The sequence below is a fragment of the Xylocopa sonorina genome, chromosome 7 (assembly GCF_050948175.1).
Source record: "Xylocopa sonorina isolate GNS202 chromosome 7, iyXylSono1_principal, whole genome shotgun sequence".
In the NCBI taxonomy this organism is placed as follows: Eukaryota; Metazoa; Arthropoda; class Insecta; order Hymenoptera; family Apidae; genus Xylocopa; species Xylocopa sonorina.
In genome coordinates this window covers 8,129,548-8,149,514 of record NC_135199.1, presented here as the reverse complement: position 1 = coordinate 8,149,514, position 19,967 = coordinate 8,129,548, and the positions used below count along the sequence as shown (strand labels likewise).

The 19,967-nt window shown below is 47.0% G+C and overlaps 2 protein-coding genes across 2 annotated transcripts in view; both read right to left on the bottom strand.

Moving 5' to 3' along the window:
* Positions 1-19,967, bottom strand: part of U2af38 (U2 small nuclear riboprotein auxiliary factor 38) — a 94,678-nt gene that overhangs the window by 40,693 nt on the left and 34,018 nt on the right. The gene's annotated exons all lie outside the window — the stretch shown is intronic.
* On the bottom strand, positions 1,048-19,732 carry Dbx (homeobox protein Dbx). Its single transcript, XM_076898132.1, has 4 exons — positions 18,865-19,732; positions 15,023-15,232; positions 13,867-14,147; positions 1,048-1,337 (listed from the first exon to the last, which is right to left on the bottom strand). Exons 1-4 carry the CDS (start codon positions 19,715-19,717, stop codon positions 1,095-1,097), a joined length of 1,587 nt encoding a protein of 528 aa, XP_076754247.1. The 5' UTR covers positions 19,718-19,732; the 3' UTR covers positions 1,048-1,094.

The window sequence follows — 19,967 nt, the reverse complement described above, 5'->3', positions numbered from 1 at the left end:
AACTCGCGAAAGCTGATCGATGAATTAATTATCCAGCGTTTTGAACACTCACGCGATTTCCTCGTTTGTGCACGCCGCGATGTTCAATGTCCTACAAATTTTACTTTATCTGGGTAAATACGAGGCACAGATAAAATCGAGGTACAGCCACGGCCAGAACGACTGCTACTGAACGATGCGAAACGGTTCAAAGGAATATAATTTAATTAATTGTTCATCTAAATCACTGGAATGTTAACACCAACGTAGCATCTCCTAATTTTTCGGATCATTGTTTCACTGCAACCGTTTCCTTCTAATTTAAATTACTTGGTCCAAAAAAATTATCTCGCCATCGTCCCGTTTTGATTCTCATCCCGCTCCGCATTCCCGTTTTCTTTAGATTGCCCGGTACAAACCGGAGAAAGGTGTGCCAGAACCGCGAATAGTGGAGTAACACTGTTTGAGAAAAGAAAATATCGTTGCGATCGCTAAATACAAAGATCGTGGTGCCACGATCCAAAGGTCGAAGGTGATTTAAAAGCTCCGGATCTGAAGGTACACACAGGAGGGATCTTCCTATCGATCCGTTTCGTGTATCTCGAAAACTATAGCCCCGAATATATTTATCAAGATCCACAAGAATTCTCGTAGGAAATTACTTCTCGAAACGTTCAAGGTCACTTCTTTAGTCACCAATTAAACCGCGAATCGTGTCGAAGTACGGTGCACGAGTACATTATCGCGCCCGGCGTAATCGACACATCGAATCCTCGCATTCGTTTTACCGCCCGGAGAGAGTGGCCTTTTTATCTTTTACAACGGCACAACAATTAGATATCGAAACGTGCTATCGTGATTTCTTTACTGTGACCCGATCGTTACGTGACCAACCGCGTTTTTGGCTCTTCTCTTCTGAACGAATCGTCGACCATCCCATCGAACAGACATGCTCTGAATTAAGATTTAAGGGGAACGAAATCTCGTTCACGATCGGTCCAGACGATTCTTCCTCTTCCCGCGTTTGCCCTCTCTACGTATCCTGAATGACGAGCGACGGTCGTCGTGGCCCGTCAGACGAACGCGTTCCCATCAGGACTTCCGGTGAAATTTCATCACGTAACGTTGATCTCCTCGTCCTCCTCGTTCTCCATTTGTTCCTCAGGCCGTTGCGGACTCGTCAACGGGCTCACGTCGCTCAAGTCCATCCTGGGCCTGTCTCCATCCGCGTCGCTCAAGTCAGGATTCGGGTTGTTCTTGTTCGGCAACGTTTGCTCCCGCGAACCGCCGGTCGCCAGCAATTCTCTCTCCTTGCTGTTCCTCCACTTCATTCGACGGTTTTGGAACCAGATTTTCACCTGCGAATGCCAATTAGAAATCACTTTACTTTCGCCAATTAATCGTGCGACTTGGGTCATTAGAAAATGAGATTCTCGAACGGTTTCAATACATTTGCGTACAATCGTCCGGTCGAGTCAATTCGCTATCAATGTAAACGTGAAGTTGCGCCTCTTACACGCATACGTTAATTTTATTGGCAATCACTGAGACAATTGAACTGTTGCGCAACTGTAAGTTACAAGTCAGTGTTAAACTAGTCAAGACAGTGAGCGTAAATTAAAACAGACGCGATAAAAGGCTTCTATGTTATTCAAACGGAACGGGGACAATACACTCGATCGGTTTTCGAAATAAAATAGCAGCTTATCAGTTGTTTCTTTCGTTCGTTACCACTAACTTTCGCCTCGTTCAGCTTCTTTCATCGTCGAAGATAAAACGTTCGACTAATAGAGGAAGTGATAATGTCGTAAATAATGAAACAAACCGCGACTATAAATAATCTACATCCGTATTTCGCATCTAAAAGAAAGCTCGTTCTCCCTCCACGCTTCGATACTTCTTTCCATTCCTCTCGCGAACGAACGCGCGAGCGCTGGAGGGTTGAGAAAGGGCGCGTCATTTTCATACACCGTGTTTTAAAGACCACGTATTACCAAACCGTTGAACGGGGCAACGTCAAACGCATATAGTGTCTGAAAATTTTCCAGCCCCTTCCTTCGTCCCGTTCGCCAACCGTCCCTTTTCCAGCCAGCCTCCTCGCCACTCCTTCGCGTCACCCTTCGTTACTGCGAGTTACCCCGTTCGCCACTTTATTACAGCCTTAAGCAGCGCCAGTCGGAAACGCTGACCTCGGATTGATTTACCTAAAACCGCTTCACGAATTTTCGCGGTGTCTGTGCGCGTGAATGGGCCAACCGTGTGTGCATGTGAGTGCACTTGACACCCCGACGGGACGCTGAAGGTTCCCCACGACCCGCCTTCGGGGGGTTGCCAATAAGGCGTTGGACCTTGTACAGAATGGACTTTACACATTTCGCCGTCGTTCTCTTTTTGGGGCGAACCTTTTTGCGCAGACCCTTCGCGATATTCGATTTCTCGACGATCCGCGACGCGAAGCGTATTCGTAGGATCGGCTGGTTTAAGTTCAAGTAAAGGAGAACGCGTGACTCGAGAATCTGGATATTAAAATTCATTTAAGGTCGCGTTCTGGCAACATCATACGCTCGATCAAGGATAGTACTATTTTCTTCGATATTTCATAATTCTGTTTGAAAACAGGGTACTTAAGATATCAATAAACAGATACAGAGTGTTAGTAAATATTATTAGCAGAATTATCGGCGAGTCGATAATTACAAGCACCGATAAACAGTAAAACGGGTTAAAGATCGCGCATAATGTACGCAGAGGTTCACGCAAAGTCACTTCACGCTGTTTTCTTGCGAAGCAAAAATCTATGTTTAAATATGCGATTCAACTATGTTATTTAATTCGTATGTAAAGCGGATTTCGTTACGAGAGCGCGAACTAGGGACGAACGCATCGTCGTGTCGTTTGCAATAAGTCGTGCAGTTAATTAAGTTCGACACGGCTTTGTCGATAATCTTCGTTATCAGACGCGTAGGTGTATCGACGTAGAGTTCGAGGCACACTTGATACAGTCGTAGTTATCGCGAAATTATTTCTAATTGCCAGCCCACGGCGACGGTATCGCGACACAGCCGAGCACGGGAATTAATGTGATTTATAACTGGTCGTTATTTAACGAGACGCTACATTTACGAACGACTTTACACAGAATATCAACAATTTTCGAAACGCGTCCGACAATGTTATCTGCGCTTGACATCCGCGTCGTTATTAATATTGTTCCGCCCGTGCCATGAGCTACTGCGAGGGATTAATAAAATGTTTATTATTCTTTAACATCCCGTCGAGCGTTTTATCGAATGATTTCCGCGTGCAGGTTCATTCAGAGGCGTGTTACCTGCATCTGACACGATGAAACGCGAACGAACTATGCGTCAATGTGTCTTTCTTCGTGTTGGTCCTTTTTTTTTCAATTTAATTTTTTCTCTTTCTCTCTCTCTCTCACTCTCTCTCGTTTTCCCTCAACAGGATGGTAACTGAAGTCCACGCTAATAATAAATTTTACGCCGGTAACGAGCTCATTCCGTTTCGCTCGCGCTCGTGCTCGTAATCGATCATTTCTAGATTGGATATCAATCACGTGTACACTCGCGGTCGTGGGTTTCCATTGGGATTTTTTTCTATTTAACTCTTTTACGCAGAAACAGTCGTCGCGCTGCAAAAGCGAACGTTTAAATTACATATGACAAGCTACTAATTTATCATTCGTTTCGATCGCAGCTTTTAACTCGACGTCCGTTTCGCGGATTCCTTTCGATTCGAGAATCGCTGTTTTACCCACGATTAAGCGCGATTAAACCGTCGTAGCGTATCGCCAGTGTGCCATTAAAATATTGTCGCGCGTTTAAACGCAACGAGAGCGGAGTTTAGAGCGCGCGAAGGGACAGAAAGAGGACCAGCCGGAAACGGGAGCCAGAGGTGACAGATTAAACGGGTAGAACGGAGGCGAGAAAATTACATGGATCTGCCAGGGGACTAATTTACCCAAATTGTTTTCGTATTTTCGTTTGTCAGCGCGTGTGCGCCTGACACCACGCGGAACCCTAACGATCCGACGCGTTAATATGCTCTTTAACAGTAGGGTAAGCCCACCGCCGATTCCCAAATACCATGACTGACCCATCTTTGTCGCGAGAACGCCCGTGGCACCCCGCCTGTAATTGCAGCCAGCGTGTAAAATCAAATTCACAGAACTGATTTCGATCGATTTCGAAGGGATGAACTTTTAATGTTGTCAGAGTAACAGCAGTGAGAAAATGAATGCGCGAAATTGATTTGAAGATGGTAGTTAATTGTATAGAGGATTTAGTATCTTATTTTATATACGTTTCAGTAATTGATACAGATTAATACTAATCGACCAGGTTATTTAGTCTCCGACGATAAAATCGTGGACCAAAATGTATTCGAAATTTCGTGTGAACGTCGATTCAGCTTGACAGGCTACGTTTCGACGCGATGAGTAAAAATTTCCTTTCCAAGGTAGATCTCGTTTCGTTGTTTTTGTTCTTTTTTCACTGGATTAATTAAATTAGTTGTAACTGATAATTCGCAGTTCGTTTCGATGGAAACGCCGGGCGATGATATATAATGCGGGAAATACGCGGGCGGGAAATAAAGTGGGAAGTGTAAGTCCGGAAAATCGGATTAGTGGGTGAAATAAACTTGCTCGACCCGTCGTAGAGGCGCGGCCGTTTAAAAGGCAAAAATCCCTCGGAATCCGACGCTTCCACCGAACGAGAGAGATTACTGGAGGGTTAATACCGAACCGAAGACGTTGCTCGCTTTGGGACGAGCACTCAATCGGAGGATGCTCGAAAATCAAAATCGAAGGGGATCTTTTCACCACCCTAACATATACGAAACCGTGTTCGAAGAAAGTTTCTAGCTGCGATTCGATCTCTTACGTTGAATAAAGCTACCTTCTATTGAAAACGACGGGAAACAAGTTCTGAACGAGCGAAAAAATAGTAATTATCGTCTAATAATAATTACGCGCGCGTAATTGCAGAGGCGGATGGGATACGTTGATGTTTGCGCGAATTTACAGCGGACGGAAATTGCGGAACGCATTCTAGGGAAATCAACGGAATTCGTATATACTTCCGTTCTGCCCCACCGAACGATCCTTCTTCTTCTTCTCGTTTTACGTTTTGCGAGTGGCGACGGTGATTGATTGTCCCGTCAGCGGCAGACAGGTCCCGGAAACTGTATAACAAAAGTAACAAAGCGTCTCCTCGCTCGGCGAGAAAGACGGCGAGGCGCTTTTCGGAGAAGTTGAATCGTTTCGTTGTTCACGCTCTCCATTCGTTCTGTCCGCGCGTATCGCGCTGACTCCCAACCTCTCGATCATTTTTATAAATCGTTCGAATTGTTACTGGCAACCTTGTCCGTGGCTGCTTTTCACTACCCACGAAAGATGACGCGTAGTTACGCGCGAATCGAGTCTTCGCCGACGATCGTCACGACTGTGTTTCAATAGCTAAGTGAACCATTGGAACGCGATAATTGAAATTACCATCAACGACGGTAATAATGTCGAGCTACAATAATCGACATCGTACAACGAATGATCATTCAAATATCCAGCTGCGATGCAATAATTATTCCGATCGCTCGACCAACTTCGTTCCCCGATTCGCCCGCCTATCGACTGCCGTTCAACCCTTTCAGAAACTAGCAGTCCATGGAAATATACGAGTATCGAGGGCGAAGAATGCATAGCTACGATTAATTTATATTCGTTGAAAGCATTAATGCTTAATTCGTACTCTGTAATCGCACGCGTTCGCGTGTTCCCTTTATTCACCCCTTAAATTCTAAATTATCATCTTGCTCATAAATATCGTTAACAGTCCACGAAACCGCGACAGCCACGACGCCGGAACCCTCATAAAATCTCGTTTCCACGCGTGGATCGAAGGATTCCTTCCTTCCTGAATCGTATCCGCGGTCTTTGGAATCTGTAAGAAGAATATCTCCGGCTACGGGGTGGGTGCCGTTAAAAAAGAAGCCGGAAATGTTTCCAGCCAGGCCACGCTAACGGAACGGGTCCGTACTAAAGGATCAGGTCATAACGACGACATCCGAAACGCGTTCTATAGAGTGGGTAATCGTTAAACGATTGGCTGCAGTCAGCCTGCCGGTCTCTCCTTTCGCCAGCCACCCTCTAACCCTCTCCGTTCCCTCCATCGTTGCTTGAAACTTCTCCTCCGTTCGACCCCCTTCCTCGCGGCAACACGCGACCGCCCTTACTTCCGCCTCTGCCCACCCCACGTCGGCTCCCACCTCCACCACCATGGCCACCCCCGCACAGAGGTTCTGGCACCCTCTTTATCTCCCTACGACTCACCACGTCCCTCCTTCGCCCACCTCCATATCTCTCTCTCTCTCTCTCTATATATATATATATATATATGGTATGTACAGTTATATACATATATATATATATATGTACGGTATACGATAGGGTAGTAGCTTGCGCGGCGACGGCGCCATCTGGCGCAGTTTAATAAAAGACGATCGATTATGACGTCGGCCTCAGAACTACCCCTGAGTCTCGCTCGCTCCACGCTCCTCTTTCTCGCCAACCCCTGTCTTCCTCCGAACGTTCCCCTCTTTCACCTTCCGTACTCCTTCCGCGGGTATGCGCTCCACGTCCCCACCCCTGTTGCCTCCGTCTCTCTCTCCTCTTTTGTCAGCACCCCATCCTCCGAGCTAGATCTCACCCTCCGTATCTCTTCTCTCCTCTTGGTCCCTCTTGGTTCTTCGTTCTCCATTCGAACTCCCCAAACCCCCTCGTCTCGATCGCCTTTCTCTTCGTTACTCCCTCTCTTTTTCGTCCTCTGCTCTCTCTCTCTCTCTCTCTGTTCTTCTTCGTCTGTTTTTCTTGTAGCTCGTGCGATCAGAGAGAGAGAGAGAGAGAGAGAATGACCGCCACCCTCTCCATTCTGGTCGCGGTACCAGGCCGTTCCAGGAGGACGGCGGGGCGAGAAGATCGAAGGGCGCAGATGCGGAGAAAAGGGACGAGGAGCAGGCACGGGCACCGGGACCGGGTGCTATGGGGGATATTTTTCGGGGGTCGAGGGGTAGGTGTGCGGTCAACGGGCGGCGGGGCGCGCAAGTGGGTGAGGCGCTGAAAAAAGGAGAAAAAGCGGCGGAAGAGGCACGGGAACAAAGCTGCCGCGGCGCGACTCTGCGGCCGAAGGGTTGGCTGATGTATGGAAAGGAAGTCGGCTCTTAATGGAGAGAGGGGGTGGGCTGGCGATAGGGCGGAGAGGGAAATCGGCCCTTCGGATTTATCGGTGGAGCTCGTTCCATCGGTGATGTTTTAATTGAGCCCGCCGCCCGCTGATAAATGATAGTGTTAATCCGTTTATCCTTGAATCTATGTCGCGCTTAATTAGTTCTTTCGCCTGGCGTGCGCGCGCAATCCTTGTCGTAATTACGATCCTCAGACAAGGAGGGGAGGGTATGCGAGGGTTTAAGAATGTCGATGATCTTGTCTGGTGCAATTCGAAGGCATCCGTGCCATCGTTCTCTAGACAATTTTTTTCTTTAATTAAATTACACTGGTATTTCGTGTGACGGTTTAATGGGGCTGCGACCACTACGATGGCTGCACTGTGATGTTCGAAGCTACTCGCAACAACTGATCGCAACCATTCTAGTGAGAAATAGGAAAATGATCGCACGAGCGCGGCAATTTCGCTATTGGAAGAACAAATCGTTCCCTTTATCGTTATAAGCCCATCAGATTTTATGGACACGGCCCGGTGATTTTCACGGGAGGAGGGTTGCGAAAGGGAACGTATCCGGGAATGAACGTCGATCGCGACGGGTTTTAGTTGGGGCACGAGTTGCGAATTTCGAATTCGTCTGCGTGCCAATGGTACAGCTGTGAGTGGCTACGACCTGGCACGAATGGGAAGCGATATTTCCGGGCGAAATGTCGTGCCAGGGATGCTAAACCCATTCGATCGCGACATGTGAAGATGTTTGAAGGCCGATTTAAAGGATATGTGACAGGGAGTATCAAACGATCGCTCGTCCTATCCTTATAATAATTGTAACCCATTTAAAAATTGATATACACGCGATCTTAGCGTCGTTACGTATTCTGTTATAAATGAAAACATTATTTGTACAGCTGACGCTATCGACAAAATATCGTTCTAGACTACCTTCTCATTTCTTCGCGCAGAGATTCATCTCCGTTCGCGTAGGTTCTTTAGAAGCGAATTCCTTGTAGAATTCAACTGCAGCCAAGGAAAGTTTGTAAAACAGAAGCACGTGAAGGAATTCCGTTCTGACTCTCGTCTTATCGGCCGCGACGCGAATGTCGCGGTTTCGCCCGGTAGTGATTAAAGTTGATTCACAAAAGGGTGAATCTATATGCATACCACGGTATTGTATATTCATGGTTTCTTAGTTTGTCTGGCGTCAGGGTAGCGGCGCTTTCTCAAAGTAAAATCCATAATGCATGAAGGTCCACGGGCTAAGCCGAACAGCTTAAGCCGTAAGATATTGCGCGGCGTTATATTCATGTTATGCCCTGTAAGAGGCAGCCCTTTGTTTTTAATATCCATCGCAGACTGTACCGCGCGGCAAGTTTAGGGCAACGTTATGACCAACTTCCTCGATCCCTCGCTTAACTTTGATCTCTGAGGGCGTGCTCGCGAAGAAAAGGTCAATGCCGTCGTTCGAAACGCGCGATCGAATCCGTCAACGTGAACGCGAGATCGATCGAAAATCGCAACATTCGATTTACTGTTGATCTCAATGCTTCTAGAAGGACAGCCACTCGGGGTTAAGCAAGAATGTGTGCCATAGGACGAAAATTGCTACGGCAAACAGTCGAGATCGTGGTACCATCTTCAGGTCTGATCAGTGCAACGGATCGACTACTGAGTAAACAGCGGGACGGCCCTCGAACGGAGAACAGTGACCGATTGTTCTAGGGAAAGGTTTGTCCAGGGCAAACTCGATCCAGTAACAGCCTTAATGGCTACAAATTGATTTGACTGGCGGAATTCTAGGAAATTCTATATTCGGTTGAAATGCAAGCCTAATGGTCGATCTATCTAACGTGTCAGTGTCAGTTTCGTGGGAAAGGGCAAGCTGCTCGTCTTTTACGCGCGGATCGAGTCCAGTATCGAGATGTAAGCGCGTGTATCCGGGGACAGATTCACTCGCGAGCGTCGATCGAACGAATATTAATAATTATTTCGTTTGAAAGTACCGTGTAGTACGTTGATCGAGAAATTCAACGGGAAAAAGTGGAGAAGAATCGGGAGAGCGATAAATAGTATTGACGAAGAGCCATCGTTCTAATCAAATTTAAGATTGGAGATTAAGAACGCGCTCGTCGTAAGGAGGAACTCGTTTTTCCACCAACTCTAAATAGGCTGTCACGAGCACCAAATGCGAGCCATTCTTCGTGCAATCTTTATAATTCGTTAAACCTTCAAGGCGTCTCGATCGCTGGAGAAGTAGCCCTCTCGTTTTGGAGATAAAGAAATGGGAAGATTGAGGGACGAGGGGTGCGTTTTAATTTAGCGCACCCTGCGATATTGTATGAGAAATTACCATTGTTAAATCTCGAATTAACACGATATTCCTTGTTCCCCTACTGTGCGTCGTTTACACTTATTTAATTGAATAGTACGAAGCTTTCAATTAGAATTTCTCTATTTTTTTACATTTACGAGATGTTAACGAAGATACGGGATATAACGAGGGTACGTAAGTTTGATGTATTCATCTCGGCTGAAAATCACTCTTCACATCATGAATTAATGCTAGCGGCGTGAGTCTGACAGGTCTGGCAACTTGGTAGGAAAAGCGAACCGTCGCGGGGCTGTCGGTTTTGATTATTAAAAAGATAACAAGCCCTCCGGTGGCTCTTCTTACTTTTTCCTTCGCTTCCGTCCAGCCGACGGCCACGGAAACGTCTCAAGCACAAAAGTGGCTGGCTGCTCTTAATTCCGGCTAATTTAAGGTCGACGCGTTGATGAATCCTGCCCAGAGGCGATACGGACGGTTCTGACGTGATGCTGCGCTTCCAACGTTCCCCTCATAATGGAATCGAATTTCTTCCGTCGAGCTTCGAGCTTCAAAATTTCAGATTTCCAACAATTTTAATCAGCGCTTTTTGTTCACTGCTTCGAAACAACAACGTCGCGAAAAAAGGGCCAACAAACATAATAACGAGGCATTTTTACGAAGAAAAATTCACGTAACTAAAAACCCTACGAGATAAACACGATTACCTTGCAACGAAAGATATTTGTACAATTGGAAAGGAACTTTCCTCAAAGAAAATTCAGACAGTCTCGATTGAGATTGCACGGAAGAAGAAGCAAAAAGTTCTAACTTGTTTAATCTTTCTGTAAAAAGCCACGCGCAATAGATGAACGTTTTCTGTCTTTAAGGAATCGAGAAGAACAAAAGACCACGGCTACGGCCGGAAAAAGGGTGAGTTCACTCACCATCACTAATTACTTTAGTCATCCCCCTCCAGCCCTTTACGTCCCTCTTAAACTCACCCTCGTCATAAACTGTAGTGAAGGCTCGAACCTGAAGTGAAACGACGCCTCGGCTTCTCTTCTCTCAGCCCTCCATCCCCCTTCGCCGCCTTGCCTCTCCTCAAAGTACAGACTACCCCCTTGGAAAAGCTTTATTATTATCATCCACCCGTACACCGCAAGTCTTTAATTAAATCTCAGGAAAGATTCATAAAACCGGTATGATTACAAATACGATAAAGGACGAGAACTTAATTCGAAGCGATGCCTCCGTGGTGTACGGTGAGATCTTGGGATTTTTCGTTGCCTTCGTTGGAAGATTGAATTCTTTAAAATTACTTTCTGTTGTTGAAGAAAAATTGTCAGATTTAATTAATAATTAGTGAACGCGATCGAGAAGTTGTCATTAGACAAGAACGCGTTAGAGAAGATCGGGGAAATTGGGCATCTGGCGCCAGCAGTTGAGTATTATTAAGAGAAACAGAAGAGAGGAACTCCAAGGAGAAGAGAAAGCCATCATCGGACAATAATCGCTTTTATGGGTGTTCGTGTGGTGAGCCGTGATATTAGATAGCAGCCAAGTGCGCAGAACCACGCTCCTTAGATCGCACAACACTCAACGTTCCCTCTAACAACTTGGAGATTGTTTCTTTCTTCTTCTCGTCTCACTTGCCACGAGACGATCAAACTATAAACGTTCACCACCCAGAGAGCAATGGCTCTGTCGTTGCAAAAATACAAAAAAAATTACTACTTTTAACGCTCGAAAAGTTCAACGAAACGTCCAGACAGATTGGCCAAAAGGACAGAATTATCGATGGTTTTGCTGACCGATGACATTTCATCCCCCATAGCCGTTTTATTACGACGGCTCGTGAAATCGCGTTTGATATGCGTGCGGGGCCTTCGCGCGTAGAAGAAGAGGAGAGGCTGCTTGAACTTCCATGTCGGTACCACCGATTGTTCCGCCGCCGTCAGCCGAAGTGGAAGAAGGTGGGCGAAAAAAAGAGTGGGAACCTTTTGTATGCGGATTGCGGTTTCGCAAGAACCGTCAATTTACTCCGACTCGTAGCTACCGGTTGGCACTTACACGCACACACCTTCCGCGTGCTCGCGCGTCCAGATTTCGGTGCATGTGTGCGCGTGGTCCTTAGATTTTCTCGTAAAACCACGACCAGAGTGGGCCTCGACCAATGGCAGTGGAGGCATGGCGCTCGAGGTGTGAATTATACATGAGAATATATCCTTCCGCACCCCTTCCTCTCCCTCTACACGTCCTCTTTCTCCGATTCCCAGCCTCATCTCCCTCTATTCGGCCCTTTGCTAACCAATGGTTATCTCTTACCCTTATTTGCGCCTCATCTACATACGGCCATATGCTCGTAGCTATGCAAAATGTATCGCCCTAACATATAGCCACGCGGCGAATACAAAGAGGACAACGTTTTCGGTGTGAAAGATCGATGTACGCGGATGAAACGTGGGTGTTCTTTTTTTTTTGTTGACCGACAGAAAATTGATTCGATTTTACGATAACTATATGTGATCCAGGAGACAAAGTTTATTCCTAAATGGGATAGAGAATTTTGTGCCATTTAAATTTACTACGCGTATAGAAATAAGTTAAGTTAACGTTGACATTTTTGTGACGATTTTTCGCAACGAAAGGGCGAACGAGATTCGTAGTTTCGTAGCGACATGGCGGCGGGATTAGAGTGGGCGTCGGTTAGGAAACAAAATTAGTAAAACCGCCGTACGCATCCCGGGGTACTCGAGCGGATCGGCAAACTACGCTCATGAAATCAAATGAAACTAACTTACAGTGCCATTTTCTGGGCATCGTTTAGTTTCATTAGCGTCGCCGCAGCGGAACCGGGCTGCTACCGACGGCGACGCCCGCCGTCGATGTGCCCCCACACGATCCAGCGCGCGCGAATGTGTACGTGTGCAGCTAATGAACTGGCATCGCCCGATTAACCCCAAACCGTGGGTATTATATGCTCCTAGCCCCATGTGCACCTACGCCACGGCTCTTTCTCCTATGTACAACCCCCGATGCGACGCGATGACATCTCGCGCGATCACCTTCGCCCGTGATCGTTCCACGGGACTTTAAACTTCTCCATTTTAATTACGATCCATGGAAAAATCATTGGGACACCTCGTTCGCTTAGGAGAATAATTAGTCGGTAGCACTTTTCTGACGCACTTGGATAGCGTTAAGTTTTTCAATAATTTCAGCAAAATCAATTGCACGTACATATGTGCAATAGTAATAATCTCGAATGAATCGTATTCCCTTTTTTAAAAATTGACGTTTGTATTCTTGGACCACCAGCGACGCTAGGGACGCGATGCGATTATTAAAACCGCTCTCTGATTATTATTTTACCGGTAGCATCTCGGAAGAAGATGGACATCGATTGGCAGCAAATAATGGTTATGATTGGTGTGGTATGGAAAAACGATGTAACTCGATCAGATTGACTGAATGTTCTGTACAATGTACTTATTACTCGCGATGTCTAACTCGATATAAGTATGTAGGTGTATACAGTAAAGTTTTCGAATTGATATTATCAGCACGTGCGAATTCGTTCGACAAAACCTGAGCATTAGTCTCTATCAATTTAATGAATGGATTCGTGGTAAAGAGGGAGAGAGAGAGAGAGGAAGCAGTAGCTCCCTCTCTGAATTAAATGATCCGTTAGGAACAGAGGGTTTCGTACTTCGTTAAAGCGACAATTAGTGCCCTAATAAGGTCATTAAGCACCATATATTCTACAGCAACCTGCCTTCCTTCCTTGCTCGTACGGATTAATTCCTCTATTATACGCTCGGCTATTAGCGTGAATCAACTGACATGGTTCACGATGTTAATTAAATATGAACGCGAAGAAGCCAAGGCGAGCGTTATCAAGCGTATATCATACCTTGATGGTTAAATTACTATTGTTAAGGAAGATTCTAAAAGGAACGAATAAATTGGCTTTCTAATCGGTTGATAATCGTTTAACACGAAGCCGATCGGCAAAGAAGCGATCGCCCCGCCGGCTGGATTAACAAATTAGTACACTATTAAGATCATTAAACACGGTATTAAGCATCACGTTGCCCATTCATGCGGCTACGAAGGCTACCGCTTGATCATGACAAGCCTATACATGTTATAATGCACGCAAGTTTACCTGAATGTGGCATATTTGATGCTATTATCTCGTGTAATCGTTATTACCGCCAAACTGTTCTCTGATGCATTTACCAAGCCCACGATTCTTTACACTTTTACGATGAACGTCATCGCGATTAGATTTTCATCAATTGTTTTCTAACATTTGACTAAGAAAATTTCAATATCGTTTCTTCTCACCTGAGAGTCTTTCAAGCCGAGCTTCTCAGCCAGCTTCTTGCGGTCCGGTTTGCTGATGTACTTCTGTATCTGAAACCTCTTCTCAAGGCCACGTCTTTGAAGGTCCGAGAAAACCGCCCTTCGCATCATTCCACGGCGTGGTTTCCCGCGTGCATTCGTCGCCCATGGAAATACCAGGCCGGTGCTCGTGAAATCGCCCAGGCCGCCTTGGATCGCGCCTGGGAACGCTGTCCCGCCGCTTGGGGCACCGGGATGATGACCACCAGTCCCAGAACCGGCAACTACCGATCACACAAGTTCAACGTTGAAAAAGATTTGGTTGCGTCGATCGGATTTACTCCAAACTCTGGTGCGAAATTAAATTACAGCAATTACGCGATCATATCTGAACCGTCTGTCAATGATTCGATGCAACGAGCTATTCACGAGTGGCGGATCGATGTCATTCGTGACAGGAGTGGCGTGTCGATATATTTTTAACGTCAAGAAAAATTTGCATCACGACTGACGAACGAAGATGCGCTTTGCACGGAATGGGGGCCACCACTCTGTCGGTATTCGGAAAAACGCCGGTAACCAAAATTTATTGCTCGTGCATCAAAAGCCAGGCCCCGATAATAATTGAATCAAAGTCGTCTAATAACGAACGGGCAATTGAATCTCCAGATCGTGCCTGTACAATATTGCCAAGCTGAGCATGACAGTATTATCTGCGCCGATGATATTTGCACGCACTTGTTGCATGCGTGCATTTTGCTTGTGGCGGTGCATGTACATAATATGGTAGTGTACTTTCACTGCACTTCATATGCACTCCATGTCCCATACGAGCCTACCTATAACAAGATATTCGATAAACCCGTGCCCGTGCACGTGCCCGCGTTTATACGCTTTGGCGCCATGTGCGGAAGTTTCGGTTTTAAATGTTCATCGAGGCCGTGTTTCCGCTCCGCGTTCGGCTAGTTTATTAACTCACTGGCTCCCTCGGAATAAGTAATAACAGTCTTTTTTTTCCAAAAAAAAAAAGGGGAAAAAAAGTAGAAATGTAACAACACGAGCTCTGGTTTATTTTATCACTCTTTTCGGATTTACGTTGAAATTAATCGTGATCGAAGCGCGTTTATATTTGCGTATACGTAACAAGTGAAATACTCACCTGTTAAATAGGGTCCTCTGTAGAACAGTTGTTGCAACGTGTGATGCGCATTCGGGGGTAAATGACGCTGAGGTGGTTGATGACTTGGCCTGTGATACGGATGATACGCTGCCGGTCTGGCGATCGGTTTCGCTATGTTGTAGCTCGCGAAATTCTGTAAATTCTGCAAGAACGCGGGAATCGCTTCCGGTGAGAACCCTTGAAAATTGTCTGTAAAAACAGGACACGTATTGTAGATTAATGGTAAGCCCAATTAATATGAACTGTTCGAAGTAAATCTTGTCGATAACATTGGTAAGGGAGTTTGTACGCTTATATATGACAAACTGTTTAGTTTGAAATGTTTGACTTCGGGTAGAGGGAAATGAAAACGCGTGTTTTACGGACGAACTCCCTGTGAAACGCCCAAGGTTCTGGATTTTCGCACGACAGAATGCTCAAGTCGTTGTATTCCTTGCGATGCATAATTCGAGCTGACACCCCCGACTAAACCCTCCTCAACAGCTCCAGGCAGAACCCAACCTCTTCTTGACGCACGCTTCAACACCTCCAGAGTAAATACTTGGATGCTTGGTACGCGAGAACCCCTAGGATATATTTAACCTCCTGCAGGTTAAAGTGATAAATAAATTCTTGCGTTGTATCATTTTTCGAAAAAGAAAAAAAAAAGAAAGTGTTTTTAACACAAGAGTTTCAGTTTACCCACCCCAAAAAAAAGGTTGCCATTTACACGTACCTATCTAAGAGGGTCGACGATGCGAGGTACTTTCAACATATTTTTTCCTTCACCCGCCACGCCCAATTTACCCGAGTAAAAGACGAGATAGGAGAGGAGAAGGTGACGTGTTTGAAAATAATAAAATAATAGAACCACGGTCCCCGCGTACGTTTCACCACGACCAAGAAGCTAGAAAACGAACAGAGAAAGAGAGGTTTGCCTTGCGTTCCAGCCAGACAATGCTTTAACAATGGCCCATACACTGCGTCCTATTGTGCCGGTGTACCCTATAAAATACTCATCGCCTTTTATCGTTGTTTTCCTAGCCAGCCAATAAGAGGAGCGGCACTGCCAGGATCGCAAGCCCCGGCCAACTAATAACGGCTTAACCTCCAACGGAAACATTGAATGGGAATCGTTTTTTAAGCTGCTCCACCTCCTTCGAGCTACTACTCCCTTTCGCGAATACCATCTCCTGTCCCTTTCCCGGTCTGTCCCTGCCCCGCGCAGGGCAGCTCGATCCGGGAAGATTAAACCTCCAAAGCCTGTCGAGGATATCTAGAACAGCTCGCGTGTTGTTACAGTTGTAGCGCTGCGCTTTTCTTTTTTTTTTTTTTTTAATGCTCAGGCTTAAAGAGCATCCCTCCCTTTTTTCCAACCCCCGGACTACGATCCTTCGCGTAACCGAGGTACAACATATCGGTGGTTATTCTTTGGGATTAGGGCATTTGATGCATTATTAAGTAGACACCGCTGCAGGTTTCCCCGTGAATGGGGAGTTCGACGATTTATGCACGGCAGGAAACGACGTGTTCCACGATGCGGTTCGGTAATAGAGGGACGATGTTTGTCTAAGCGAATTGTTAGCAGGCTGACGTTCCGTGCCGGCTTATTACGTCCGACGTGCTAACTCGATCGAGAATTTGAAAAGCACGTTAGTCTACAAACTACAGATCCGAATAGAACAATCGAATTGGCAACTACGTTGTCAGAGTAGTGAGAAAATTTCGGCGAGAACGTCAACGCGTTACTCCCCGCCGCGAGCCGCCAGGGAAAAACGATAATTAAAGAGAAAGAGAGGAATAATAAAACGGTACATGAGGTACACGCATTTCGCCATCCATCTACGCGAGTCTCGCTTCGTGTCACGCTCGATATCGAAAAATATCAATAATAGCGACAAACAACAACGAGGAACGGGGGGGATAGCAGGGGGATGAACGAGAGCGTGTGGCACCCCCGAAGCGAGACAGAGCGAGCGCCACGCCGGCTAGGCAAAAGAGAGAGGAAGACGTCGAGCAGAGTGAAAGAGTGCGAGTACCTGGTAAATCGCACAACGATTGGCGAAAATGCTATTCGAAATTTAACGTCGCTCTCCCGTCAAACGCCCATCCACTCCAGACCGTGCGAACCCCGCCGCCGCCGCCGCCGCCGCCCCCCTTTCCACCCCTCTTTCACCCTTACTCCACGTTGCCAGGGCATTCGTTCGCGTCCGTCGATGAATTTCGAGTTTGTTGCCAATCACTTTTTCGCGCAATTATTTCACAACATTTCGACATGACGTACAAAACCGAGCGGACCGAGCGATAGTACCACCGGCCATGGATGGTCGAAGGGCTGGCGGCGTCGAGGATGGGTTGCACCAAGAGGAGGACAGAGGGGGAGGGATGCTGGAGGGTCCATCGGAGGCGATGGATTCACGCAGGAGGAGGGAGGATCGGTGGGTGGTGTGGGGGAGGGGGTGAGGAAGGGATGTAACACATGCACGTGGCACGGTCAATGCATCCGCTATCCGACAAATGCATGAAACCCCACCCCGTATTTCGAGCGCACCAAATTTCCCCGACCATTCTTCTCTCTCTGGCCGACAACCTCGCTTTCTCCCTCTTCTATCGGCGCATGCATGCAATCCGCCAATGTTAAATGCAACATTTGCCTCTCCACCTATCTACCTTCGTCTCCCCCTCCCCTGATGAACCATCTCTCGCCTCGCTCTTTCCGTCTGTCTCGTTCCCACCTTTCGGATCTCTCCTGCCTGCCTCTATCTCGTGCCTGTGGTCCGCGGCGTTTGTGTATTTATGGTATGTGCATGAACTTTATCGACTCGTGTCAATCACTTGTTAGCGGTAGGGGGAAGGGAGGAGGGAAAAAAAGAACGACGGGGATGCAAGAGATTGTACGGTTGATGTACACTGAAGTGGTTCTGATACGGCGTGTATTTTTTCGTATTTTTTTTTTCCGTTCGTTTGTTTGTTGCTTCCTTTCTTTTTGTCTTTTTTTTTTTTGCAGGGATAAGAGAAAAATATTTCGATCGATTTCACGATTTGTTTCTAATCTATGGTTCGTACGAAGTAACAGCGAAGAAGTTGAAGGGCTCACACGGGAGATAACACGGTTCTACGCTCTACGCGGCGCTATTATTTCACCGGCTTGGCTATAAATCGAAACGTTCGGTAATAGGGCGGGCAATTTCGACGTCGCCCAAATTACTGTGAATAAGGAGACGCGATAAGAGGCGCGGTAATACATCATTGGATCCTGCCGCTTGTCTAATATTATAGGCACCAATCGTAAGGGCTTAATATTGGGGTGAAGGTAAGTGGCGGACCAGCTGACGTCCTGCTCCACCCTGCACGCACGCTGCGACTCGTCTTGAGGGTGTGCGGATGAGATTTAGGGACCGACAACAGAAGTCTGCCGGCGACACTGATTTGTGGTGAGCTTTGTTTCAACACTCTAAATGCCTAGAGATGACTAAGATTCTTCTGACGCGCTCGTCTGTCCGATACCTATCTCCCTAACATAATCTCTCCAAATGATAATCCAACAGAGTTTAACAAAAAAAAAATCACCATACGTCATTAACATTACCCTTAAATAACTAATGTTGTACATCACGCTTGCTACTTCTGCACCCCTTCCACCCATAATTAAACGAAATACAAACAAATCTTCGAAGTAAGATTCTAATGAAACAGACATACATCGTCCATGCTCCAGCAAAGGATTTATAGTCTGAACGGTCCGTGGTCCACCGATTAAAAGCTACTAGAGCTACCTTAAACTTACATAAAACCAGCCACGAGCAATAATTGCGAGCTGGCCCTCAAGTTAGAACAATTACCCGAATGCGGTCGCCTGTCATGATTGCCGCCTAGTATAGCGTTGACGCTGAACTTGAGCTGTGGCTTCTCCTTCTCCTGGATGGTCCTGCATGCGGGTCCTAAGCACTGCTCATCGCCGCAGGAACAGGCGGTCGTTCTCTCACCTATCCTGTCGACGACACGCTCGACCGCCACCTCTCTCTCCCCTTGAATCGTCATCTCGTCAGACGTGTGCATGACGTTTCTGCATCCAAGGTCGTATCGCCTGTCCGGCTGTAACGCCGACACGCGTTCGCCACCTAGGATGCTCTCGTCTTTTTCCCTCTCGCCTTGAAGTCCGCCGTCCATCTCGATACTGGCCGGATCCTCGACGAGGTTCGAGTTGCACGAGTCCACGGCCGAGCTGGATCGGTTCTCGAGCCTCTCGTTACAGAGACGCATCGCGCAGAGGCGATCCACGATCACGTGCCCGTCGATCCTCTCGTTGTCAACGTCCACGTACATAACCTGGCCCCTGTCCAGGCTCTCCTTCTCGCGTAGGATCTGCATCCGATCATTTTGACGGTCGATCCTCCCGGCAGATCCCCTCTGATGGTCCCTGCAGTCGATCATAGTGTTCCCTCGGTCCGAGCCACGTGCGCCCGTGGATGATCGTTGGTCCAGCTGGTCCTGATTTGCGCTCGACGGTGATATCTTCTCCATGGAGATCCTCAAGTTCGCCTCGCACTCGCGCTCACGCTGTCTCACCACCAGACTGGCCGCCCAGTTCAAGGTCAGGCTGGTTAAATCAGCACCGGGCGACGGCTTGCTCTGGAGCAAGTTCTCCATCAAAAACGGCGAGGTCATTACACTTTGTTGCAGATTCTTCAGCATCGCCGCTGACGAAGGGAACACATAACGGTCCCCTGGATTCCCCCCCGCCCCCACTGCGGTACCAATTGGTATTTCTTACTTCGCGTCGCCGAACCTTCCTGGCCTTCTTACGATATTCAACGGCTAGTGGATGCTCTCGGTTACTGAAAATTTCTATTTGTACGATCGCAATTGCTTTCGATTGATCATTTCAGTCCTTGTCGTTGGTCACTGAACTCGATGCATAGATTCTCCGTGTTATACACGAATA

Coding starts and splice junctions, on each gene's coding strand:
- Dbx (XM_076898132.1), bottom strand. CDS start 19,717: ATGCTGAAGAATCTGCAACAAAGTGTAATGACCTCGCCGTTTTTGATG. Junction 14,148..15,022: donor CAGAGGACCCTATTTAACAG/GTGAGTATTTCA, acceptor TGTGATCGGTAG/TTGCCGGTTCTGGGACTGGT. Junction 1,338..13,866: donor TCGGCTTGAAAGACTCTCAG/GTGAGAAGAAAC, acceptor TGGCATTCGCAG/GTGAAAATCTGGTTCCAAAA.